Raw genomic sequence first — 27,512 nt, 5'->3', positions numbered from 1 at the left:
AGCCATGTACTTGTGGACTTTTCAGTAATGTGCACAAATAAAGGCAGTTTGAGTAGGATTCTCTGTTAACCTGTTACTCTGACACCAAACCCAACTGGCAATACAGTTATGATGCTAACCACCTAGAATTAGTATCAGACTCCATAAGTTTAAGGGAAGAGTCCTTAGCAAGACTGCTCTTACTTTAGGCACCAGCCACACTTTGGGGTTCCTCAGGCCACCCACACTTCTGATCAACTGGAGGAAATCTGGGGATTCCCATGACCCCCTCAGGTTCAATAATTCAAAGAATGACTGACAGAACTAAAGAAGTGCTACACTTACCATTACAGTTTTATTTAAAGGATACAAATCGGAGCCAGCCAAATGAAGAGGCACCAAGGGTGAGGTGTGGGAAGATCTTCAACACAGATTCCATGCCTTCTCCCCATGGAGTAAGGACGTTTCACCTTCCCAACACACCTGTTTTCACCAACCAGGGACTCCTCTGAGTCTCAATGACTGGAGACTTTATTGAGATTTCATTACATAGGCATGATTAATTAGATCATCGGCCACGTGACTGAACTCAAGCTCCAGTTATGTTAGAGATGTTTCCTCTAGCTCTCCCAACTGTTGTGAGTTCTCTCGTTACTTGATTATTTGGGCATGGAGCTCAAGGGAGAGGTAGGGGTTGGACATACAGATTTTGGAATGAAAAGGACAAATGTGGGTATGGATGAAATTGTTTGGGGAGAGTGAAAAACAGAAGCCAAGGAGAGAACTCTGAGGTATCAAAAATTTTAAGGAAATAAGAGAAAATCCAGTAAGGAACACTGAGAAAGAATGTCCTCTATTTTCCAGTTATTTTTATGCTCCTAGCACATGGTACATGGCTTCACCTCTCATGCCTGGAAAGCCTTCCCTTCCCTGGATTCATACCTATCTCTCATAGTACTTGATATAAATCTTTATTAGCAGTATTTCAGTGCATTTACATTTTATGTCTGCTTCTTCCATCAATCTGAAAGCTCCCTCTGCCAAAAACTATTCAGCTTTTTATCTACAACTCTCAACATAACGCTTAGTAGGTCTCAATAAATGATATATGGAGCAGGGAGAAGTTAATGCACAAATAGAGTGTGTAATATATAAGCATTAGAAAGTGTGAATATGCCTTTTATGCCTTTCTAAAAGAAATATACATGTTGGAAAGAATTCACCAGTGAAGCCATCTGGAGTTAAATTTAAATTATAAATTTAATTCCTTTAAAATATATAGAACTTTCTATTTATTATGTTTCAGTCTTAGTTTTCTTTTTATGACAAAATTTTCCATTTCATCTGAATTATCAAGTTTATTGGTATAAAACTGTTTATAATATCCTCATATTTTTAATGTCTACAGGACCTGTAGTGATGTCCCCCTTTTTACTACTGATATTGGTAATGTGTTTTCTTACATTTTTTCATTAGTCTTTCCAGGAGTTAATTTTTTAAGTCTTTTCAAAGATTAATAAGTCTTGGCTTTGCCAAGTTTGTTGTATATCTGTTTTCTATTTCATTGATTTCTGGTTTTATCTTTAATTTCTTTTACTTTGCATAAATTTCCTGATCCTTTCTCTAAATTTCCCTCTGAGCTCTGATCCTATGGGTAGTTCTCTAGTCAGAGTGGCCCAAGGAGTCCCAAGTCTCAAAGAAATGAGCCTGTATTATTACTGCACCATGCTCAGTCATCAGCGAGGAACAGATTATGGGAAGTGTGGCCTCAGTTGTGAACACAGTGGTAGATCCAGGTCAGCAGCTGGGGTCATCAATTAACTATGTTCTGCACAGCAGGAAATCCAGTGGCCCATTTTCCGAACCACCACAGTTCATTCCTTTGCCCCACAGACCTACTTCTTGATGCAGGGTTGGAGATGCTCTTCCATGGTTCCCATGGGCCTTTCTTCCTGAAGGGAAACTTAGAAGAGGAAGGTTAGTGAAATGAACACAGCAACTGGTTTGGAGGCCCCAACATGGGCATTCTCTCCTTTTCCCTGTATCCAATCTAAATTCCCCTCATCCTCAGTTATCATTTTAGCAGGTCTTGTTGGCTTAAGTGGTGGTATGATCCAAACCTTAATTCCTAAGGGGTCTGAGCTCCTGATAACCATACTTTTCTCAGGCCAGAGTTGCTACATGTATTCACAGTTACAATGGGGCAAGAGAGTATCAGGAGATGCTCCTGGAATGAGTCCAAAGTACCCAGCAGCAGTCACAGCTTGTAGTACAATAGGACCCTTGCTGTGTCCCTTAACAGGAGTGCAACCTCTTTGGGGACCAGTACATCCAGCCCTATAGAGCCCAGATTTGTGGGTATGGAAAGCACAAAATCCTCTAGTGGGTCATTGGCAGCAAAGGTAAGTGGCGCTATTCCTGCCTCCATTCCTTGGTAAGTGGACCCATGTATTTTTCCTGTTGGGGTCATAAAGGCCTCTGATTTAATGTGTACAACCCATCCTGAACGTTAGCATCCAACTTCTGAGTGTTGCTTCTGACTGGCACTTCACCCGTGCCTTTAGAAAGTCATTCTAGCTCTCCTTGGGGTCAGCTCTTTTGGATGGTGTGGTATGACCAGTGGATTGCATGGTCACGTGTCCACTCCTACACCTCTTTTACCATGAAGCAGGTCCTCTGGTCGAATGCTATGTTACACAGGATCCTTATGCCTGTGGATCAGGCATTCCATAAACCCCTATACAGTAACTCCGGCTGAGGATCTGTGCGTGGAAAGGAAAACCCATACCCAGAATAGCTACCTATCACTGTGAGAATGAACCACTGGCCCCTCCAGGAAAAAAGGGACCCAATGTAGTCAAATTGTCACCAAGTAGACAGTTGTTCTCTTTGAGTAATAGTGCCACATTGGGGGATCCGCACCGATTTCTTGCTGACAGGTTGGACATTTAGGCATCAGTAGCCAGATCAGCCTCGGAAAGCTGAAGTCCATGCTTTGGGGCCCATACATAGCCTGCATCTCTGCCACTGTGGCCACTTTATTTATATACCTGTATTAGTTTCTTAGGACTGCCTTAATAAAGAACCACAGATCTGGTGATTTAAATAACAGATATTGTCTCACAGTTCTGGAGGCCACAAGTTTGAGATCAAGGTGTCAGCAGGTTTAGTTCCTTCTGAGGGCTGTGAAGGAAAATCTGTTCCATGCTTCTTCTCTAGCTTCTGGTGGTTTGCTGGCAATTTTGGCATTCCATGGCTTCTGCTACATCAACCTGATCTGTTTTTATCTTCACATGGCATTATCTCTGTGTATCTCTCTCTTCACTTGGTGTCTGCTTATAACGACACTAGTCATATTGACATAGGGGCCCACTCTACTCCAGTGATGTCATCCTAATTACATTTGCAACAATCCTATTTCTAAATAAGGTCACAATTGGAGGTATTAGGGGTTAGGATTGCAACAAACAAACTTTGTGGGGGATATAATACAACCCATACAGTGCTCATTGTGCTAGTCCAAAGTGGCTGATGATTAAAGCTGTTAATGACAAATGGATGAGTCATTCTGTCTACTTGTTTAGTGCCTCTTCCCTGGTGGATATGAGAGGCAATACAAAAATCTTCATGCTTCATGCCCACTCCTTATATTCATCCACATGATTCTACCCCAGACTTTCTTGTCTTTGATCTTCTAGTCTTTTTCCTTCCAGGTCCTCTACCAAAGGCTAGGCCATTGACACATGCACGAGAATCTATATATACTTACTTCAGTCTGCTTCTCCTTATATACAAAGCAAATGAACAGAAACAATGCTTCCAACTTCGCCCATTGGGAAGATTTTGTTTTTAAAGCCTCTCAAGAATATGACCATAATGTAGCCGCCATCTAATTTTGGCCTGCACCCATATACTGAGCTGACATATCCATAAACCAAACTCAGGTTTTACCCCTCCTCCTTCAGCTGGTTATATTAGTCCGGTTGTGGCAGGTGACATGGCCATCTGGGCTACCCGGTCATACGGCTTACCAGTGCCACAATACACTTGAGCTCCATCCATGATGTAACATTTCCATTTTACAATAGATGCTGCTGGTTCTATCTGGATCAATAGAACCCAGTCCATAACAGGCAGTTCGAGACACATGGTTACTTGGTACCTTATGGTTAAGTGTTCTATTTCCACCAAGGCCCAGTATCACTCTAGTAGTCGATTCTTAAAATGTATATAATTCTTTGTTGCAGATGGCCTGGCCTTGTTCCAGAGTCCCAGGGACTGCACTGTGATTTTTCTACTCGGGTTTGCCATAAGCTCTGTACAGAAATCAACTTCTCATAGTTCTGGAAGCTAGAAGTCCAAGATCAAGGTATCATCAAGTTTGGTTTCTTCTGAGGCCTCTTTCCTTCGCTTGTACGTAGCCACCTTCTTGCTGTGTCTTCACATGGCCCTTCCTGCACACATGCCCCTGGTGTCTCTTTCTGTCTAAATTTCTTAAAGACACCAGTCAGACTGGATTAGGGTTTGCTCTAGTAGCTTCATTTTTAACTTAATTGCCTCTTTAAAGGACTTATCTCCAAATACAGTCACATTCTGAGGTGTTGGGGGTTTAAGACTTCAACATATAAATTTTGGGGAAGGCACAACTCGGCACAGAACAAAATGCAAAAGATTCATTAGGGGAAATATCTGTGAAAGATAAAAGGTGAAGGAAGCAAGAGAAGGTGGGAGAGTCTGCAAACTGTGACACAGGTCTGATGCCTATAAAGGAGGGAAAAGAAAGGATTGAGTAGACAGCATCTCAGACGATAGCACAGTTCTAAGAACCTTTTGGCTAAGCTTATGAGTAGTCCTCAAGACAAAACTGCCCATCAGAGGAGTTCCAAATATTGTAGCAATGAAGCTGCATTAGTACTCCAACCATGCTCAGTCATTGGCCAGGACTGGCCAATTATTATTTCTTGAGGGACTTGCAAGAATCAAAGCTTGTTAAACCTCCCAATAGCCTTGGCTGAAAATCTTTGCTTATTTTTAAATATTCTTACAAAATGACTGAATTAAAAAAAAAAAAAAAAAAATCACATACAAGGCAAAGTGGCCAAATCTAAAATGTCTTTTTATGTAAATGACAAATTGTAGCTGCTAGAGATAAATGAACAGTTGGATTCGGGGGGCACAATATTTAGGAAAAGCAAAGGGACCTATATTAGATTGATTTGCAATCACTTACAAAATTCTCTATATATCTTCTGCCATTTGCCCAGGAATATCTGACACAAAGTGACCATATATGATTTACTAACAAATCTGAGTATTTCCAATATTTATTGGGCTATTTTTACCAAACTATTTACTTCCAGTGGAATTTTAAGGCGTCTAAGCTATAGATGGGAAAATATCATGTTTTATTATAATATTAGACCTCTGTGTTTTATCTCTAAAATAATTATGGCATCTTTCAATTAGGGGATTGCTTTCCCTTTTTTCTTGGCAAAAATGTGCAAAAAAGTACCAAAATATCTGAGAGCTTTCATTCTATGGGTGAATGCAGAACTTTCATTAATATCCAAATGATCTGCATTTCTTAAGAAACAATTTTTCCCATCTCTCAGTATTTCACTGAAAAGGTTGTGACCAACAAACTTCCACTTAAAAAAAAAAAAACCCATGAGGAAATAAAAGAAAAAGAAATACTAGTTTTAAATTAAATTTTAAGAGTGGCAATTTGATATACTGAATTTTATATTTACTCTAACTCTCTGAGTGACACCTATATTAATCTCTATGTGGCCATTACGTTTATAGCAATCAATACATACTTGTCTATTTACTCAGCAAATATTTCTAGAGCATTTATTATACATCAAGTTAAATAAGACACATCACTGGTCCTCAAAGAACTCACATTTCAATTACCTTCCTTTAAAAAAATTATTTTTATTGTGGTAAAATACACTTAACAGAAAATTTACCCTTTTACCATTTTTAAGTGTATAGTTCAGTGGCATTAAGTACATTCACACAATTATGCAACTATCACTACAATCCATCTCCAGATAGGTTTTTCATCATCTCATACTGAGATTTTTGTACTCATTAAATAATAATTCCCCAACCGCCCCCCCCTTTCCCTGCCCCAGGTAACCGTTATTCTACATTTTGTCTCCAAGAGTCTGACTGTTCTAGGTACTTCATATAAGTACGTACAATAAGCTTTTGTGTCTGGCTTGTTTCACTTAGCATAATGTCTTCAAGCTTCATCCAAGTTGTAGAATGTATCAGAATTTCATTCCTGTTTATACTCAATTACTTTTTAAAATATCTAATCTTTCATTTAAAAGCGATTTCACAAGGCTTTCAGAATTACTTTTTTAAGGTAGTGTCTTTAGCATCATAGCAGCTGCCCAGATGTCAGTTCCCTGCTTTTGCTGCCACCACCCAAAGTACCAGGTGCTTCCTTATAAGGCTGTAGTCTTGGAAACAGTTCCCAATCTTTTCTTTTGTATCTCTCCTTGAGTCATCAGGACAGCTATACACACTTTCAGGTGTCTTTTTAAAAAGTAATAATTTCTAGTTTACATACAGTCAGAAATACAAGTTAGGCAATTACAGGTACATAACATAGAATTCAGTTTGGGGATCAGCTTTTACCGGCTTCTTTATCTAGGTAATGTCTCCAGTCCACCCTGACTATTCTGCCACAGTTTATTTTGCTCCAGGACCAGGTGCCTAGTTCTCTAAGATGTTTATATACCTTTCTTAATTCCTGAATCTAGCTCATTCTCTCATATGTTACTGTATCCCCTTCCTTCTTTCTTCTATTATTATTTTCCTCAGAGGGACATGTGGTTCAACTTTAAAAAAAAAAAAAAAAAAACCTCAGTAAGTGCAGTTTTTTTTATATATAACGATCCACTTTCTGAGAAAACAAAATGTCCCTTCTTATCCACAATCAGCTACCTGCACCTTCACCCCCTTCATTTATATATAGGGCACAAACACATTTACCAAGAGGAGACTCCACATTCAAGTAATTTTGTGAGACATTCACTCCCTTATCAGATATTAGTAGGGGCTGCAGAGCATCCTGTATTCCTGGGTGTTCAGGAAATATTAGATACATATGTAGTTACTATATATTAATTTCAAAATAACTTTGAAGGAGCAAGCATAGTGAATTTAACTAACATTGTTAATAGAAAGGTCACATTAGCTAATGAGAAACCTAAAGGATACCCTAAGAAATCTAACAGATCCCTGAGAACTGCTATTTGGAATTTCTCCTCAGTTTTATTAGTATCAAACATCTTATTGGCTAGGGACCACAGGATGAAATTCCTGATGAATTCATGAAGGCAGGGAATAAATGATGGGAAAAACATATCGGTACCCAAAAGGCATATTTCTACATTTCCTCCACCTTTTTCTGAAATGCCTTGGTCATTTATAATCCTAATCTAGGGCTAGGTATAAACTTTACTTGATAGATACAGGCCTGGAAAGGTTAAGGACTTGACCATTGGTATATTAACTGAAAATGAAACCTTGGCATTTTCTTTTCATTCATATACTGCCCATTAAATGACTTAACCGGTTATCTTCCTTGAACAAATAATTCATTTACAGTCTTTCAACGAAGATGTGAAGTTGCTCTTCTACCCTTAGGGAAGGGAAACAAGCTTTAAAAAAACGGCAACTTCAGCTAATTAATTCTTCATGAATAACAGAAAAGGCAGTGAACAATCTGAATTCCGAATCTAGAGCTCTGGGTCACTAGGTATAAAATCTGCCCTGGAGTAGAGGTGGGGGTGAGGGAATAAAAGGAAATGCTGGTAAAGTTACCTTGCGGAAACTTGAGGACTTTCCGACAGGTTAAAACCCACCAACTTTCCTGAACAGCAATGGCAGGGGAGGGGTGAAGCGAATGGACTCGCTCGCACCGCCCACGTCCGGCCCTGGAGTACTCCACACAGCACCTCGCAGAAGACCGCACCAGAACCGGAAGACCGGGGAATCCCGCGAAAGGCACGGCGGCTGGAGAGCTTGGAGAAAATGGAGCCAACGTGCTCTGGCGGGGATTACGGGAGCCGGCGAGGGACCTATCAAGTCAGGGCTCAGATCGCCCTTTCTCCACATAAAGTTTCCCAGTTGCCAATCTTGGGCCAGGTTCACACCTTCTCTAAAAGAACTCTCACGGCGTACCTTCAGTTTCCAGTGCCCGTAGCAACCACCTGCGATTGAAAGCGGAAGGACGACTCTTGTTCCGCCCACACTGGACCAACCGAAGTCGGGCGGGGAAGCACTTTGGCCCAATCAACGTGGCTAGAACTACGACCAACCAATAGGAGGCAGGCACAGGAGGGCGGGCTGAAGGGGTCGTGGGCGCACGCGCAGTTGAGAGCTGGAGCTCAGTTCTGCGGCAGTGTGAGTGGATAGAGTGGCGGTGCACTCGTGTTGGCTCTCAAAATCCCCGCGTAGCCACTGTCGCCTTTTCCAGCCCTCGCCATGTTCCTCACCCGGTCTGAGTACGACAGGTGTGTGCGGCGGGGGGTGGGAATGGGGTTGGGGTTATGGGCGGGCGGGCAGGCCAAGGGCCCAGTCCCGGCCTGGGTTCTGCCGTGTCATGGGGCTCCCCAGGTACCCGAGTCTGGTCCAGCTTGGGGATCTCTAGCGCTCCGAGCCGCCCAGTGTGATTCCCTAAGCTACACTTGCGCCGATCGGTCTCCCTTGTCCTACCGCTGAGTCACTACTGGGTCCTAACTCGGTGCGGAAGCGAGAAGCTTTGCTTTGTACTTGGGGAAGAAAGTTGAGGGGCCGAGACTCTGACCTTTAACCCGGAGAAGGCCAAGGGTTACCCCCTTTCCGGTTCATCTTTTCGTGCTGCCTGGAAGAGAAAGCACTAGAATGTATTTAATGAGTTTGATAATTTCAGCTCTTCCTTCCTTCTAGGAAAACAATCTCATTTTCCATTTCTTAGTAATGGGAATAGAGCAGCCTTTTCTTTGATTGAGATGTAGTAGGGCATGTAGGATGTATAGTTTCTGCAAAATCGCGAAGACGGTCTCAGCTCTCCCCAGATACAGGGTCTGGAGTCTGATTTTATAGGAGCTGGCATTTAGAGTTGTTCGCAAAAGTTTTCTCTACGGGCTGATTCCACTACATCTACGCTTTTTTGACGTTTTAAAGAGTTTTAAACAAGTTAATTTAAGTGTATGTTGAAGGCCAGATGTTTTCGAAATCAAAGTTGTGAGATTGTTGTATTTACTTTAAAAAAAACCTTTCAGGTCTTGGAAATGTTAAGTAATATTAAATTATACATTTTTATACTGTAGACATTTTTACTTTCAGTTTCCGTTTTAATCAGTTAAGTTTTCACATAGCTATTAATTTTTTTTTTTCTTTTAAGCCAGGAAAGCAGATGTTTTCTTTGTACTAGGTGGCTTGAGAAGCTGATTTCTTGTCAAGCATATTTTGACACTGTCAAAAGTTTTTATCATCTGAAACTACCTCTTTTTTATCCTTTTGCATACATAGAAGATGTACGTGAAGTTTTAAAACTGACATTTTTTCCTACTGTCCTATGAAATAACTGTTACTCAATATTTACCTTCCAGAGCATTGAAGAGAATCATCTTTGAGTGATGATAAACTTTTTAGTTAGGGCGTGTATGATGGAAGTTGTTATCCTTATCAGAAAGCCTTTATTAAGGTTTTGTGGTAATTTACTTAACATCTATCTTTATTGCCACTTTGTGCTGTTCATTTTTGTATCTTCCCAAGAATGCCTAAAATACCACTATTTTTTATTCGAAAACTAGCTAATGTACTTGAATGCTATGTTCAAGGCACCGTTCTAGTTGCTAGTCATACAGCAGTGAACAAAATCAAGATCCTGGCTTTCACGGGAGACTGTCTTTTAAAGAACTATTCACAAAAGTAACTACAGTATGAATCAGAAATGTATTCATGTCAGAGAAATTCAAATCAACAGTATGGCGATTTTCATGAGAGAGATTACATTCAATATTAGGGGATCATGGAAAACTCACGAAGGAGCTGATATTTAAACTGAATCCTGAGAAAGCAAGATTTGAATAAATGTGGATAGTGAGAGTCAACACTTTCGAGACAGAGAATATAGGATGAACAGAGAGGCAGTGGGAAAGTCCATGTTTCCTAAACAGTGCATGTTTGGGAAATTCTAGTCTGTTTGGCACATATAGTACATGTATGAGAATAGTGGGAGATGTGGGAAAAAACAGCATGGTGCTAGATATTGAATGGTTTTTAATGTTAGGTTAAGAAGTTTGGGTCTTACTCTGTAGGTAAATCTGTGCCATTAAGTCGTTTAAAGAAGTTATATGATCATAATTGTGTTTTATAGATATTAATTGACTGGATTAAGGGAAAGAATGAGTAAATACCAGAAGGATATTACAATGATTAGGTGAAAGGTAACGAGAGCATAGAGAATGGAAGGTAGGGAGTGTCGAGTTACTGTGGAGGAGGAATTGATATGACTTGGCATATGGTTGATATGGGAAAGATAGGAATGAGTCCGATCATTTTAAATTTTCTAGCTTGGAGAACTGGGAGATTGGAGGTGTTTTAAAATAAAAATGAAGTAGGAATAGCAGGAGATGGAGCTGATTTTGTAAAGATGGCTGAATTTAAAGATATTTCAAACTAGAAAATGTTGAGTGTTCAGTGCTAATGGGATATTCAAGTGGAAATGCTCAGGAGGCATTTAGATTAATAGGGGAAGAGGTCAGACCGGTAATAGAGGTTTGGAAGTCGGAGTTGGTACTTGGCATAAATTAAATAACCCATGGAGACCGTAAAGTTTGAGAAGAGGGTCAAGAATAGAGCCCCATATTATGGAGGATGGAGTAATACCTCACTAGGATGAAGTTCTTGAATTAGGGTAAAAATGCTACATTCACAAAGTACATTACACTTTACAAAGTTTTTTCATACTCCATGCAATTTAGTAGTAGTTGACTTGTGACAGAGGCAGGATAGGGTTTTTTGGTTTTCTGGTTTTCCATTTGAGGGAATTAAAGCTAGTAAGTAGCAGAACTAGAACTTAATCCCAGCTCTTCTGCCCTCAGACTTTTCTCTCAGTGATTTTAAAAATGTGTTCCTTACAATCCTAAACTTTTTAAATGATTTTAGGGATATTAACTCTGGGGTAAAAGGGAGGCTGGGATGGTGAGATTCTCCTGCCTCAGATTTAGCCAGAATAGTTCCCAGAGGCAGTTTAGTGGAATAATTGAAAACTTGGTCACTGTAGTCAGATTGCCTAAATTCTAATTCCAGCTCTGCCTCTTATATGCTGAGTGACTTTGGGCAATTTACTTAACCTTTGTGCCTCAACTTTCTCATCCGTAAAATAGTATCTATGTTAGACTACTACTTCATAGATTGTTTTGAAGATTAAGTGAGTCAAATCATTTAAAAGTTTATAACAGTGCCAAGTGTATAGTAGATATGTAGTAAATGTCGACTTGTATTATATGTTTTATATTTTGGGGATATATATAAATTTTTTTTTGAAAAAAGTTTTTGATAAAATAAATTTGAAAACTAATTTCTATACTACATCATGTTACATGTTTAAAAATCTCAGACTCTGTAAACCAAGGATCATAACTATTTTCATTCATTTGCTCATATTTTTAAAGTGCCCATGTGTGTTGAAAGGTTTTATAGCTAAGACCATAATTGATGCATCTTCTCCATAGAGATTTCCAGCAAACTGGAGCAAGGAAAGGTGGGGGAGTGTTTTAGAGACAAAAGCAGTCAGTCATGGAATTGGTAGAAATATATATTCAGTGAATGAACTGAGTTAGGTTTTAGGAACCCACAGATCTCAGTCTGTCATTTATACTAATTCATACAAATAATTAGAGAAATGTACCTGTGACTGACATTTACTAAAAAGTAACATATTAACATCAAATGATCATAATGGGAAGAGGATAAGAATAAATGCCCATTTTCTTGGGAATTGCCTAATAGTTTTGGGGCATGAATTTATCGAAGGAATTCCAGATTGATTCAGGATTAAGGCAGAAAGTCACCTGCTCTCATTTGATCAGTTTGAAGACTCTCTGAGTGAGGTAGAAGTGTTCTGTATATTGAAAAGCTGTTGATGTGCAAGAAAATAACTACAGATTGTTGTGGGCAAAGGAGAATAATGACAACGTGCACATCTTGTAGCCATCTGAGCTAGATGTCAAGAAACCTAGTTTACTGTCTCTGTGCTTATTTTTTCTGACAGTTTTTAACACCATTTTTTTTTTTTTTAATTATAGGGGTGTGAATACTTTTTCTCCTGAAGGAAGATTATTTCAAGTGGAATATGCCATCGAGGCTATCAAGGTACAGTATCAAGTGGCATAATTTTTTAATTTCACGGCAACCTAATGCTTTGCTGGAAGACCATTTAGAGTAAATCTGTTTTAGCTATTCCTTTAGAAAATGTTCTTTATCTCTTTTTAGCCTACCACTATTAACCATTTTAGTAACAATTTCAATCCCATTCCTAAGATCTATTTTAAAACTTTTTGAACATATAACTGTTTCATAATTATGTAAGGAGCTTTTTCTCAGTTGATTTTAGGGACATGTTTGTGTTTATAATCTTGGCTATGAAGAAAGTATGTAGAAGCCCAGAGTTAGCACCTGAGAGATTTTTAACACATCATTTAACTTATCACCTGTATTCTTGTTGGTAAAATTGTAAATTTGTACTAGACACTTTTGGACTGATAAGAGATGTGCTCTGTAATCTAGTAACAAAATCGAATAGTTCAAACCAGTATTCAAAAATTGGTTAGAAAGTAAGCTAAAGTTAGTTATTATTTAGAATCTATATTTGTTGTTAGGTTATGATAATCTAGATTCCAGGCATCAGTATTTTTAAGGACTCCCTAGTGATTCTACTATCTAGCAAGGGTTGAGAATCACTGATCTAGTCCAGCTCTTCACTCTGTGTTTCAGATAACTCATTCTCTTTGAAAACAGTTCATAATGGTTTAGAAATTTATCCTTGTATTGAATCAGAAGTCTGGCTTCCTGAATTTCCTTCAGTTGGTCCTAGTTTTATCCTTGAACCACACAGGATGTTAAACCTCTTCCATAAGACAGTTTCACATATAATTGAGAAGAGCTACTGTGTTTCTTTCTAAGCTACCTCTTCTAGAAGTGTATTGGTGGAAACGGTTGTATGAGAATCTGGAAAAGGGGAAAAGAGATTCTAGTAGTTGAAGACATACACGCGAAGGTGGAAGCACCGTGACAGATAGTGGGACAGAAAATGATGGGCCAGCTACAAGTGCCTATTTCTTTTTTTGACCATTTTTGCTCTGTGTTGAAACCATACATTACTATGAAGTACAGGACTATCACAATTCCAAGCTGTGACATTTATTTTGAGCCTCAGCTAAGACAGTAGTTCTGCAAGCCAAGAGCAGTCCTCATTTTGAGGAGTTCTCCTTTTAGGTCCTTGCTGCTAGTAATTTCCAGATTGCTTAATGATAATGAGATGGAATCTGTAGCCGTTGGTTGGGCTGGGATAGCAATAGTGATATGGCCCTTAGTGGAGGCGACTTACCCCTTGTGAAAATTCAGTCTCTTTGGCCTTTAAACAGCCTGATTGTTGCCTTGGCAACTTATGATTAGCCAATGAGAAAGCAGTTTGATAATTGTAAGGATTTAGTAGTATGAAAGGAGCTGGAGAAATGACTAAAAATGGCTGTAGAAATTATCGCGTAGAGGTACTGTAACGGGTGGAGTGGGTAAGATATAGCCAGCAGAGGTGGAAGAAAAAATGCCTTTAGAGTAGGATTCTTGGGGGAAGGAGTGGAAATCTGTGACAATGTCCAAATTACTGTATTACACTGAACATCTGGACGTTGATTACTATGCTAGTGAGTTATATTAAAGAAATACTACAGAGTCAGTTCGTATGTTCCCTCTCTTCCTTTCTCCCCCTCCCCAGTCCCCACCAAAGGAAGAGGGCTGGAGTTAAGGCAGAATTGTAATATTGAAATATCTGGGGGTAAATGGAAGTGTACAAAATAAAATTATCTTGATTTTGAGATAGGTTTTATAAAATAGCTTGTCTCATGCAGGCTATTTTGCGTGTCAAGTGTATTATGCATAATGATTCATGGAATTCTTTGGAATCCTTTGCAATAACAGGCTCTAAGAGTCTGATGCTCACACTGGCAGTCATTGCTTTGTAGAACTAACTAAAGATAAGGTAATTTAGAGGAGTGAGCACATACAGTCTTGAAAGGCTTTGTGAATGATGGGTGGATTCAGATAGCAGAGGGAAGCATGTGTTCCAGGGGAGACAGCATGAGCAGAGATGCAAGGGTAGGGGATAATATATAGCTTGAGAAAATGGGTTGGGCTATACATGAGAGATTTTGTTGGAGAATAATCAGTAATAAGTTAGAAGAGAAAAGTACGATTAGGTTTTGAGGGCTCTGGAATCTTATTTAGATTTTATGTTACAGGCAGTATAAGAAGACACTAGTTTTTCCAGAGCTAAGAAGTATGATGAAAATAGAATTTTATTAGATCAGTCAGGCCATAACATGAAAGATACATTGGGTGAAAAATTAAACGTGAGATTTAAGTTAGGAGCCTATTGAAGTAATCCAGGCATACGATAAGAATAACTAACATTGGTCAGTCATTTATTATGTGCTAAACACCATTAAAGCATTTTATTTATTGTATTTATCCTTCTCGATGTAGGTATTATCATCCATATTTTGTAGATAAGGAAACTGAGACATAGAGGGGTAGGTGATGAGGGCGGTGGCATGGAGATGGAGATATGAAATTAAGCTATATTGTGGGCTGCTAGTGACCTCGAAAAATTAAGTTAATATTTTTATGTAGGTGGTGTGTTTGTCCCCCCCTCCCCTGTCCCCCTGCCACCACCTACCCTGGTCCCCACTTTTTTAAAGTAAATTTATTTTCTGGTAGTCATATAGATTGAGGAATATCACCTTTTGGAACAGATCAAGATAGCAGAGGTGAAAAGAAACCAGGTCCAGAAAAAAAGAGTTTTATTACTTCCTTACCCACTATGTTTTAGAACTTTAGAATCTGCCTTTCTCTAAAATATTGGCATTAGAGATGATCATTTTCCAGATATTTTCAAGACCTTATTGAACTTCCCTTTCAGAAGCCCAAAATTCTGTAAATCAGTGCCCTTTCCATTGAAAGGAACAGTACCTTACTTATTAGAGTGCTCCTTATTCTTTCTCTGGGTACTAGCGATGGCCAAATGAGGTGTTAGTCTTGTGAAGATCTACAGAGAGAGTTCTGGTGAGTATTGTGACTGTTCTTTGACCTGTACATGATAACCACAACATGTTTCTCTTTAGCTTGGTTCTACAGCTATTGGAATCCAGACATCAGAGGGTGTGTGCCTAGCTGTGGAGAAGAGAATTACCTCCCCACTCATGGAGCCAAGCAGCATTGAGAAAATTGTAGAGATTGATGCTCACATAGGTAAGGAGTGGGGAAAAGCTGCTCTGTAGAGTTTGGTCTTTGATGTTCCAGAGGAGGTTCATTATATGAATTTCTTATCCCCTCGATTTCCTGGCAGTAGGCCAATGAGCATAATATAGGAGTAGGAAGCAGTTGTAGGACTTACTCAAACCCAGAAGGTCCTTTCTCCCTCAAATTTAGACATGGCAAATGTGATGGTTGTTGAAATAAGTTAAGGTTGACTCGTTGGCCAGTTCCCTATGATGTCTGGGTCTTCACGGATGCATAACATTAGCCCTGGTAGGAGGCCAGGAGCAGAGGATTCTGACAGTGCAGAAAATTGAAGACCTTCAGAGTGACCAGCTTCAGAGAGTAGAAGAATGATAGACTTTGACCAGATCAGTTCTCTGCCTCTGTTTTCAGATACACCTTTTTACTCCCTGTCTCCCCCTATTTCTCTTTTTTTCAGCTCTGTTATAATTCCCTGCCTTAGCTTCTAGTACCATTTAGTAAGTAGTTCTACTTATTTATAGCATGGCATTTTAGTTGGCCGTCTAAATTTTTTTAACCTATCTAGTCATCTAATTAATGAAACATTGGTAAAATAATTAATTGCTTGAAGGCATCAGAACTGAGTTCTGTGGTAACTGGGAGCTTGACATTTTCTCTTTCATAGGTATAGAAATTGAGATTTAAGATTAGAACATTGTATCTGCTTTATCTCAAATTAGCTGTCTTTTAGAGGTAGGTCAGTGTCACTTCATTCAAGAAATTGAGAGCCTACTATGTGCTAGACATGATGCTAGTCACCAGTGATACAAGGAGGAATGAGACATAGCCCTTGTCTTCTAGGAGCATACAGTCTAATTATGCAGGTGGATGTGTAAATAAGTAAATGCAACTAAGTGATGTAGGTATTAAAAAAGGCTGGAGTATGTGCTCAGTAGGTGTACTAAGGAGGAAATAATTAACTTTATCAGGGGCCAGTGATGGTAGGGCTTTCAGAAATGGATTCCATAAAAGTGATGCCAGAGCCAAGTTGAATTCTAAAAGAAAAGGAAATGTTTACCAAAGAGCAAGTGTCTGGGGGTAGCAGGGGAGAGCATTCTAGTCAGAAGGAATAGAAATGAGCAAAGCCTTGGTGGTGTGAAATATGAAATACTGGCACAAGGATCTTGGTATGACCAGGAGATGGACTGTGGCAAGAAATGAGTCTGGAATCAGATAGTCCTTTTTACCACGCTGAAGAGCATAAACTTGATCTTGAATTCATGGAAAGGGTTTTAAACATTAAGGTAATATGATCAGGTTATGATTTTAGAAAGACCATTCGGGTAACAGTGTTGAAGGTAGAGTGAAGGGGCCTGAGACTGGAGGCAGCGAGGCCAGGTAAGAAATTTTTAAAAGTCCAAACAAAGAGTTAATGAGGGCTTTAACCAAGGCCAGGGCTAGAGAACGGAGAGATAAGGACTAATGCCAGACAGGTTAATCAGATAGAGATTGATAGAATTTAGGATTTGATTGCTTGTGGAGACCAAAGAATATGGAGTCTAGAAGGAGAATAACTTGATTTGAGTCTGTGGTATACCCAAGTAGATACATTAAGTGAATCTGGGACTTTATAGGTCTGAAACATGGGAACATGACCCAGGCTGGAGATTTAGATTTGAGTCATGGCATATAAAGTAACAGCCATAACCCTAGCAACTTGGACCATCAGGCAAATTTTCCTTTTAATTTAATTAGTTGGTTTCTATTTGGTCAGGGAGGTAAAAAGTGTTTTGATTTTATTCTAGGTTCTTCCATCATAGCTGTTAGTGACATAGTTAATTTTTCCTTATTTCTCTTGTTGGGATGTTGGTGTTTGCTTAGTTTGAAGGTGTATCATGAACTACAGAGTGCTGAAGGGATGCTTAAGAATGTAATATGCGGAAATTCATGTTTGATGAGCTGTTCTTGTCTGCCTTCTATCTTACTAGCTGGACTTCTGTGTCATTGCAGATGGTTTTTTATTTGTTTATGATATAATCATACTTTGTGTTCAGTGCAGAAGATTTCCCGTCTAATCTCTTGGTTATATTGCTATGGGATTCCTGAATGGCTGCCATTATTCCACTCCAGAATTTCTGTATCTCCTGAGTGGATGAAAGAGTTTTACAAGGATTTGGCCACTGGGTCACTGTTGCTTTTACATTGCAGGTTGTGCCATGAGTGGGCTAATTGCTGACGCTAAGACTTTAATTGATAAAGCCAGAGTGGAGACACAGGTAAAATTAGCATCACCTCTCATTTTTACCATGATGCTTGAGTTGCTAGTGATACAATAGCTGCCTGGGCTGCATTGTAGGACTCTGTGTTAATATCAGATGTAGCTCTTTGGAGTGATTTGGGTAGAATTCCTAGTTATAACTTTATGAGGCTTGAGGTCTAGCCATCCACCCATTGCAGCTTTAAGGAAGCCCTGGTAAATAGTGCTCACAGTCTCTTGCTTCTTTTTGATTTGCGTTATGTAAAGCAAGCAGTGTACTGCACTCTGTTCCCTAATTGACTTTCTGTAGAAGCACCATAGCAGGAGGTAAACACAGCTAAAGGACATTCTCCCCCAGCTGCCTTTGCTGCTGGGCTTGCAAATGACAGCTCTCCCGTGGTAATGATATGTACCAGGTGACAAATACTGGCCAGGAATAGTGATTTTTTTTTAACTGAGCACCTGCTGCCTGGAGAGTAGACGAGTAAGAAAAAAATAACTGATGGTAAAAAAATTTGTACTTATTTGCAAGTTTGCTGTCAGTACTTATGTAAGAATGTCATTTAATTTAAACACGAACAGAATGATAAGGTCTTTGAGGGAAAGTAGCACCCAGCTATTAGCAGTCTCTTCTCGAAAAGACCAGCCTTGGTGCTGTGAGGGGTTCACTGTTTTTCGAGGAAGTAATCTGCTAGTCTGTCATTGCTGAGAGTCCTTTCAATATAAGAGCTATTTCTCTTCCTCTCACATAGTCCCAGGCGTTCGAGTTTAGTGTTAAGGGAAACTCACTGGAACTTGAGCCTTCGGTTTCCAAGCACCGTTCGAAGCGGGCCGTGTGTGGTGGGATGGCGGGCTGCTTTCATGCCCTTCCTATTTGAAAGGCAGACCATGCTTTGCTCTTTTTCTAGAACCACTGGTTCACATACAATGAGACAATGACAGTGGAGAGTGTGACCCAGGCTGTGTCCAATCTTGCTCTGCAGTTTGGAGAAGAAGATGCAGACCCGGGTGCCATGGTGGGTGTGTGATGCTTGCGTCACATTTTCTTGCGGTTCTATGGGACATGGGAATCTGTCCTCTGAACATATCTTTCCCAGCCCCTCTCGTCCCTCTGCTTCATAGCCATTTATCTTAATACCTCTTGTTTTTTGGTCCTAGTCTCGTCCGTTTGGAGTAGCACTGTTATTTGGAGGAGTTGATGAGAAAGGACCCCAGCTGTAAGAACCATTTTGCCTTTTTTTCCTGCCTCCTTTTGGGGAGAATTATTGTAAATTGGGATGGGGACTGGTAGTTTAAATCAACTGGGAAGATTACTGTAGAGCTGTGAAAAGCAAAGGGCTTCTAACTCTAAAGTTAAGTGATTCTGTGCTCTTTATACAAAGACAGATTTGGGGATTCTCTGAAGAACTCCCCTATTGGAATCAGTCCTAGTTCTGGAAAGGATTAGAAGTAACTTTGTTACTGTAGCCAGGATGTGTTTTAGAGCTTTGCTTTGGAATGTTGATTTGACCTCTATTCTCAAATATTGTTTAGATAGTCATACACAAGTGCCATATGCGGATATAATAAACTACACTTCTCTTCTAAATCTCTGAGAAAGCTATAGTTTTCTTAAACACTTTTTAAAAGATCTCATTTCTCCAGGCATAGAACATCTTTGCAATCTGTGCCTCAGTATTTTGGTGGTTTCCTGGCTGCAGGCCAAGAATTTATATTTTTTAGTGAGACATTTTGTTACATAAAAAAATGCCACCACTCTTAAGTATTTTAATCCTCTTTTGGGGGTTTTTGCAGGTTTCATATGGACCCGTCTGGGACCTTTGTACAGTGTGATGCTCGAGCAATTGGCTCTGCTTCAGAGGGTGCCCAGAGCTCTTTGCAAGAAGTTTACCACAAGGTAATTAAGCATTCTTACAAGTTTCGTTTTGTTATTATTTTAAATAAAGATGTAACTCACCTACAATAAAATGTACACATCTTAAGAATTTGGTTCTATGAGTTTTAACAATTGTATAACAGCCTTGTAACCACTACCTAAAACAAGATATAGAACACTTCTGTCACCCCAAAATGCTCCAGTCCATCTGTCATCTTTCCTTACAACCAGGGTTACCATGATAGATTAGTTTTGTCTGTCCTTGTACCTTTTATAAATGAAATCATACAGTTTGTATTTTCGTCTGCCTTTTTTCGTTCAACATACTGTTTTTGAGATCCATCCACGTGTTTGCACGTATCAGTAGTTTATTGCTGAGTGGTATGCCGTGGTATAGATGTGCCACAATTTATTTATCCTTCATTGTCACAACTCTACTTAACAGTAAGGATTTATACTTATCGTCTGGCTCTTGAAGCAAGTAGGCGTTTGGGAATTTTTATCTTTGTGGGATGGGAAGACTTGGTTTTGGATAACTTCTTATGGTCAAAGGCTGCCGTATTCACCATTCAGGTGGTTCATCAACCCCTAAAGTACTGATTTTACGTGTGGAAGAAATGAGGAACACAATAGGGTGAAAAAGATTTTCTAAGCCATTGGGCCACCTTCGTAGATCGTTTGGTAATGATTATTCATTGATATCACCAATATTGTCTTGCTTCTTTTAACTTAGAAAGAATATAACTAGAGAATATAGCCCTTTCCCCTTCTTTAGAGATCACTTACCCTGTGAAAGTTACTTGAATTCTGGAGATACTTGTAATGCACTATACTTATTAAGATATTTGGTTTAATAATATTTGCTGAATCATTTCTGCAGGGATATATAGGGGAAATCTTTGAAGGAAAGAGGGATTATGTATAATTAATAGCTATTTTTCCCCTCTTTGTTTCAAGTCTATGACACTGAAAGAAGCCATCAAATCTTCACTCATCATCCTCAAACAAGTAATGGAGGAGAAGCTGAATGCAACTAACATAGAGGTATATTTGTTTTATTGTTTTTTATTCAGATATCATAGTTCCCATTGCGAAAGATTGAATAGATCAAGGTAATCACATTTTTATATGCCTAGTTCTTAAGAAGTTACTGATATCCTTTGAATAGCAACTTAGTTAAGTGGTAATGGTAGAAGCCAGACTTCCATGAGTTAGAGTGAAAGGAAGGTCAAGTGGACAAAACGAGTTCGCTGCTTTCTCAAGACGTTACTAGTGACGGCAGAAGGCAGCTTTAAAGAAAAGGATTTTTGCTTTTCTAAGGATTAGGAAAGACTTGAAAATACTTCTATAGACTGAGAAGAAACTAGAAGGGTAGAAAGAATGTTAAAAGAAATAGAAGCAGAGGTTAGATAGTGATGGAGGATAGATACTCAAGAGCGGGCAAGGCGTGGTATAAATGGAAGTTGCTTTCGAAAAGAGAATTCATTTAGCATTATGTTAAATACCCATTGTATGCCAGGTACTATGCTAGGTACCAGGGATACAGACACAGAAAATCCAGTTCCCATTGAAGTTGTATACTTTGTAGTGTAAAGGACATACAGATAATAACAGCTTGGGGTGAGAACTTCCATAACAGCAATAAGAATGAATTGTCACAAGAACACGTAACTTATACTGGGGCATTAGGAAAGCTTACTGGAAGAGGGTGATGTCTGCAGAAAGGAAGAGAATGGTACTCCAGGAAGAGGGAGCAGCCATGTGCAGAGGCTCAAAGATGTAAAATGACATTGTGCATTAAAGGGAGCTTTAAGGGTTTTGTCTGAATGCCGGGGTGTGAGATCTATGTAAGATAGGGAGATAGCAAGAGATGACACTAGACAGGCATGGACCAGATTCTAAATGCCTTTGTGTAGGATGCTAAGAGGTTATAGGAGAAAAGGAGGTAATGATAAGTAAAGGTTAGGCCGATTTGGAGGTGAATTGGGAGAGAGGTCCTGTATTTCTCTGGTGCTTGTTAGATCACCTGCTGAGGGCGGGTGAACGCAACAGTGAAATTAAGAGAATGGGAAATATTTGGAAAAGTCAGTTGGGTAGTAAAAAGGGAAAACAGATGAGTAATAGGATTGCTGGGCCACATTAAAATGCTAGCTGAGGCTGGAATCGCAAAACAAATTGTAGAAAGTCAGGATAGTGGTTACCCTTGGAGGCATAGTATGCATGTATGTATGTATATGTGTATATTGTATTTCAATTTTTTTAAGGCAACTGAGGCTTGTAATCACAAATCAGCAATTAAACCAATCATCACTTACCAGGATATTTGTCAGCTGTATTCAGCATAGACAGAAAACGTATGTTTGGGTTGGTCCCTGGTGGAGGACTGACTGCTTGGTTACGGGCAGAAGAGTGGAGAGTACAGGAGGGTGGTGTTGGCGAGTGTCTCACCAGCGGAGCCAGGTTCCATAGGCTGCAGAGACAGGGGCAAAATTGGATTCTGAAACAACGGGCTGGCCAGAAGAGGATCTGAGAGGAGTTGAAGAGAGGATTGGGGGTGGGGTGGGAGTGGTCGTTTGGTTTGCTCCTTGAGCAGTAATGGGGAGAAGGGAGCTTGGAATGAAAATGGAAAAACTTACTTTATAGATATGTTGTTTTTTCCCCGCTTCTTAGTAAAGATTTGAAGATACTTCCCTTTCTTGCCAATCTCTGAGACAACGAGGTGCAACATATGCAGTGATACCCCCTCTGACTTTTAGGAGGGATTTTGTCATTTCCTTCGGTGCTGAATGAAATAGGGTCTTGGCATTTCTGCTGAGACTAAGTCCTTGCCACCTCAGATGTAGCTCCGTTGATTTCACAGTGCGGGTTCTGAGGCCTGCCTGGCTCATCTGCAACTGCAAATATATATGCTCTTCCAATTTCGCTGCAACTGCAGTGCTGCTTTGAAGAGAGGTGTGTGTCATCTGTGCTCCACCATCAGCTGCTGTAGTCCCTGACTCTAGTTTTTCTTCACATTAAAAAAGAACACTTCACTTGTCCAAGACTATTTAGTCCACCAGTGCTCCAACTCATGGTGTCCAAACCTGACTATCCATCCGTCAGTCTTTGGATATGAGGCCCAGGCGTCTGGATTTTTGAAATCTCATTGGATGATTCCGATGGTCAGTCTCAGAAGGTCAGGCATTAGGGAGCCACTGCTCTGAAGCCCGTCCTCCTCCATCTCTCTTTAGGCCCCTGCGCCATCAGTTGTCCCTTGGATCACTGGCCTCTCCTTCTCGGTAACTGCTTTCCCCTCAAAAATGGGAAATTTCCAAGTTGCATCATTCTTTGGAAAAACAAAAACAAAACTCACATTAGTCCTTTCCTCTATCTAGTATCGTCTTTTTTTTAAAAGATCACCTTTGTCGGGGTATAATGTACATCCTGTAAAAGGTACCCATTTTAATTATATAGGTCAGTGGATTTTGACAATGTGTAATTAATTCATTGTCTGCTACCACAGTCAGGATAGGAAATGTCTCCATCATCCCCAAAAGTTTCCTCATGTCCCTTTTCAGTCACTTCCTTTGTGCTGCTCTGCTTTTTGTTACTATAGATTTGTTTTGCGTGTTCTAGAATCTCATATAAAGGGATCATACAGTGCGTACTCTTTTGCGTCGACTCCTTTCACTCAGCATAATGATTCTGAGATTCATCCATGTTGCATGTATCAGTAATCAGTTACGTTTTATGTTGAGTGCTCTCCATTCATCCTGTTTTTTAACCTTTATCGTTAGGTTTCTTCCAAACAGAATCTACGTTCATTATCTTCACTGCTTCATCTCATTTATTCCTTAATCACTAATGTTTGTTTCTGTTCTTATTATTCCCTTGAGACTGCTTCTTACTAAGAAAGCTCCTGTTTGTCAGTTTTCATGGGCACTTTTTAGACCTGCTATTTGACCTTTCTGAAGCAGACACCTCAAATTTTTGACAGTCGTAAAACTAAACTTGTTATCTTTCCTGAAAGCCATTTTCTTTTCTCGTATTTCTAATCCTGATTGATAACACAAACATTATCCCTTCATTCCCAGCAGAAACCTGGAAGGCATCCTTTTCCCTTCACAAAATTGTGTCTTTGCCTCATAAATCCATCAGTGCCCCTTCTTCCCTCCTACCTTCAGTGCCTTCTTTTGTTCAGGTCCTGATTTTCCTCCTGCCTCTAATCTTGTTTTCCTCCATTTCATTCCATTTTCCCCCATCGTGCTACTGAAGTTGTTTTTCTGAATTGCACATCTAATCTTGATTGTGCTTAAAAAAATTTTTTTCTGGCTCCCGTCGTAAGATAAATTCTAAACTTCTTTTCATGGCAAGACAACTACTTAAGTTGTCTTAAATCTGTTAGGCACCTTGGTAATAAGCATTTTACATGCCATTATTTCTTTTAATCCTCACAACAGCTCTATAGATACGTATTTCTATTTCCATTTTACAGAAGAGGAAACAGGCTTTGAGAGGGTAGGATGCTGCCCAAAATGACAGAATTGGTAAATGGCGGAGTCAAGATTTGAACCCAGGTCTGATTTTGGGTCCTGTCTCTCTGGGCTCTGACCTCCTACTCGCTCCTCATTTCATCTCATCCCATATACAACCTTTCCTCTAGCCACTCAAAATTACTTTTAGTTTTGCAAATACATCATCTTGTTTTATGCTTTTATGCAATTGCACAGTCTGCCCTTCTGCTCCTCGCTTGTCTGGCCCATTGTTACCACCCATCAAGACGTAACTCTCAAGATTGCTTCTCCTTGAAGTCTTCCTTAACTCCTAGATCCCTTCTTGTGCCTCCACTATACATGCCCTCGGCTCTGTTATAACACTTACCCGACACTGAGTGCTCTTGTCGAGCACCTTAGCTAGAGACTTCCCTCACCTTTGGATCCCTGTGCCTTGTACGACTAGTACACAGGTGCTTAGTCATTAATTATTGATCGAATCATGAAAGAAAATACCTTTTACCTACCTCACAGGTTTTTCGAAAGTGAAATAAATAGAATAGTATCTTTCATATGCTTTTGTAAATAAATTTATCATTATGCAAATGCAAGTGGTTGTTTTTACTTGTCTAATGATGAGTACCTTCCTGAAGGCAGTACTTTTCAAGTCTCGTTAGTGTTGTTTTGCAGCCTGGTTCTATGGGACTGTTCTATTAAGAGTTTGCCCAGTTTCTGTTTCATAGTTCCTGTGATGATTTAAGAGGACTAGTCTGTGAGCGGTCATTGATTTGACAAAAAAATTCTGTAGGCCCTCACTCTTCTCTGGTTCATTGACCTTATATGTCTGTCCTCATGTCCTCTAGAGAAGCAGTAATAACATATATTTTAATTTCCTTGGACTAGAACTCGAGGTTTCTGTGGACGTGAATGGATTATATAACATATTTTGCAAATATATTTGGGACTCTTATGATATTTCATGTAATTGGATAGATCGCTTGAGAGATTTGAGTGAAGACTGCAGGCTTTGAGAACATTTTTTTAGGCTGTTTCCAGCCCAGATCTTCAGGTGTTTTAAGATGTAATCTTTTTCTAAATTTTACCTGTAGATAAGGCAAATAATAATAAATACCATGTGACTGGACTATGCCAATTATGGAAGTTTTCAAATTATATTAAACATCAGTAATGAATATTACTTACAAGGCCCTAGTATGTTTAATTTTAAAGTTAAAGACAATATGAGGAAATGACATTTAAAACAAATAAAACACCTAAGCTTTTTAGGTACATGTGAAGTGACACCTATTCCTTAGCAGTACCCCAAAATGTGGGACTATGTTGTCAGCAGAGATGATAGAAAACTTGATAGTTTTAAATTTAAAATTAACCATCTTTTGACCTTAGCTTTTTATTATTTAAATAGATAATAATCTAGACTGCTGGTTATTACTAATAACTTCAGTCACAACTGATTTCTTGTCATTGTTAATGGAACCTTTTTATGGCCAGTCTTTTTAAGAAACAAAGCAAAACAGAACAACTTTTTGTTGTTAGGTTGCCATATGACCAAATTCAGAGAAAATAATATCAAACAAAAGTTGTTAACAATTATTTTGTGCTTATTATAATGTTCTAGGTACCTAGATTTAATCGTCAGAACTGCTCTGAGTTGGGCGCTATCATTGTCCCCATTTTACTGTTGGAAATTGAGGCACAGAGTGGCCAAGTAACCTGAGGTCACACACACAAGCTTGACTTGCTAAGTGTGTAAATATGCTTTTGATATATTTCTAAAGGAATCTTTAACAGAAAAAAATACTGACCCCATGTAATTTGCTGTTGCTTTTGTGATCCTTGTTGAAGTAACTTCAAGAAGTGACAGTGACGCCGACACGAGGCATTTGGTTAACTATGATGTCGTGGGTTAACCTCAAAATAGAAAATTTGGTCAATAAGAATTTTTAATTTGGAGTCGGAGAGCTATTTTCGGACGCTGCTGCCGGAAAGGCTATCCCTGGACCAGCAGAGCCCTTCGTTCCTAAGGAACAGCTGCGTCACCGGCACAGCTTCTCCGGCCTGTGCTAGGGAAGCAGCAGGCTAATCGAGCCCAGCGTATTAACCCTTCTGTTTTCCTGTTTTCTTTCCAGCTAGCCACTGTGCAGCCCGGCCAGAACTTCCACATGTTCACAAAGGAGGAGCTCGAAGAGGTTATCAAGGACATTTAAGGAAGCGTGATCCTCAGAGCTTCTCTGGGACAGTTTCAGTTCTCCTAATTGCCCTTAACTTTTATTTCCAGCTCATATTCCTTGGAAAATCTCCAGTATATGTGCATTTTTTTATGATGTCTGTACATAAAGGCAGTTCTGAAATAAAGAAAAATTTAAAGTATTTGTTAATAGACTATTCTAATGCAGTCTTTTATTCAAACTGCTTATGTTAGGGAGCAAAAAAGATAGTGGTATTCATATCCCTGCCCTCTCAGAGTATCTATTCTGAAATAATTTTAGTGGCTTGCTGCCACAGAATCAACTATATCATGAGTTCCTGAGTGTTGGCAATGAACTCAAACTAATCCAGCTCCTCCCAGTGGTTTAAGATGTTAATACCATTGTAAAGCCACTTCAATCCTATAGTTAATCTTGAGTAAACAGGTATTTTTGCTGCTTTTCTTACATGAAGGAGATGCTACTAATTGACCATCAAAAGAACATGTTTTGAGGTCCTCCCCAAACCCTGATGAACAGTTAGAATACACCAGCTATGATGTTGTACCAGTTCTAGTGTCTTAACAGACAATTTGAAAAGAGATTTAAAAAAAAAATTTAGGTAAGGACAATAAAAATTGAATTCAATTACAAAACGAGTATGAGAGAATGGTATAATTCTTCAGTAGTTTATATTAAACACTTTGGAATGTACTATGAACTTCCTCCATTAGAGCTGCCATCATATAACTGGTTGAGATTAAAGAATCAGTCTATTTGAGCCTCAAAAATGGCCATATAAAGTAGATCTCATTATTGTATTTAACATGAAGAATCTAAGGCTGTGTGACTGGACAGAAAATTAAGTTGTTAGGAACCAAACTCAGATTTTCTGGTTTCAAATCATCAACTCTTTGTTTTACAACGCCAGGTCCTTTGAAGCCTAGACACCTACTGAGTAATGGGGAAATCTCATCGAGATTTGAAATGTATTTGCAACATCCACAATATGGCTAATCAACATGTGGATAATGCAGAATTGATTGTGTATTGTCTTCATTAACATTTGTAGGAAGTTGTACTCTGTGATGTCAAAATAAATGCAGATGATTTAAGTAGGCTGAATTTATATTAAACTCACCATATTTCCAGCATAAAACAGCTTGTGCTTATTATATACATTTGGAAACTCCTATGACGGAAAATATTTAGAA

At 39.3% G+C, this 27,512-nt stretch overlaps 1 protein-coding gene and 1 long non-coding RNA gene across 4 annotated transcripts; one reads left to right on the top strand and one right to left on the bottom strand.

Moving 5' to 3' along the window:
- Positions 1-1,254: 1,254 nt before the first annotated feature.
- On the bottom strand, positions 1,255-8,354 carry LOC120584986 (uncharacterized). 3 transcript variants are annotated; one of them, XR_005648182.1, is made up of 2 exons: positions 7,822-8,354; positions 1,255-4,740 (listed from the first exon to the last, which is right to left on the bottom strand). It is a non-coding gene; the product is annotated as an uncharacterized LOC120584986 (long non-coding RNA). The 3 variants fall into 3 exon arrangements; XR_005648184.1 differs by having other exon boundaries at positions 1,255-1,942; XR_005648183.1 differs by having other exon boundaries at positions 8,182-8,354.
- PSMA5 (proteasome 20S subunit alpha 5) lies at positions 8,345-26,494 on the top strand. Its single transcript, XM_039841100.1, has 9 exons — positions 8,345-8,513; positions 12,297-12,363; positions 15,390-15,516; positions 17,695-17,762; positions 18,652-18,759; positions 18,902-18,960; positions 19,538-19,640; positions 20,577-20,663; positions 26,242-26,494. Exons 1-9 carry the CDS (start codon positions 8,485-8,487, stop codon positions 26,317-26,319), a joined length of 726 nt encoding a protein of 241 aa, XP_039697034.1. The 5' UTR covers positions 8,345-8,484; the 3' UTR covers positions 26,320-26,494.
- The last annotated feature ends 1,018 nt before the right edge of the window (positions 26,495-27,512 follow it).

This window comes from Pteropus medius, unplaced genomic scaffold (assembly GCF_902729225.1).
Source record: "Pteropus medius unplaced genomic scaffold, Ma_sr-lr_union100, whole genome shotgun sequence".
Taxonomy (NCBI): Eukaryota; Metazoa; Chordata; class Mammalia; order Chiroptera; family Pteropodidae; genus Pteropus; species Pteropus medius.
This window is presented reverse-complemented; position numbering and strand designations above follow the sequence as displayed.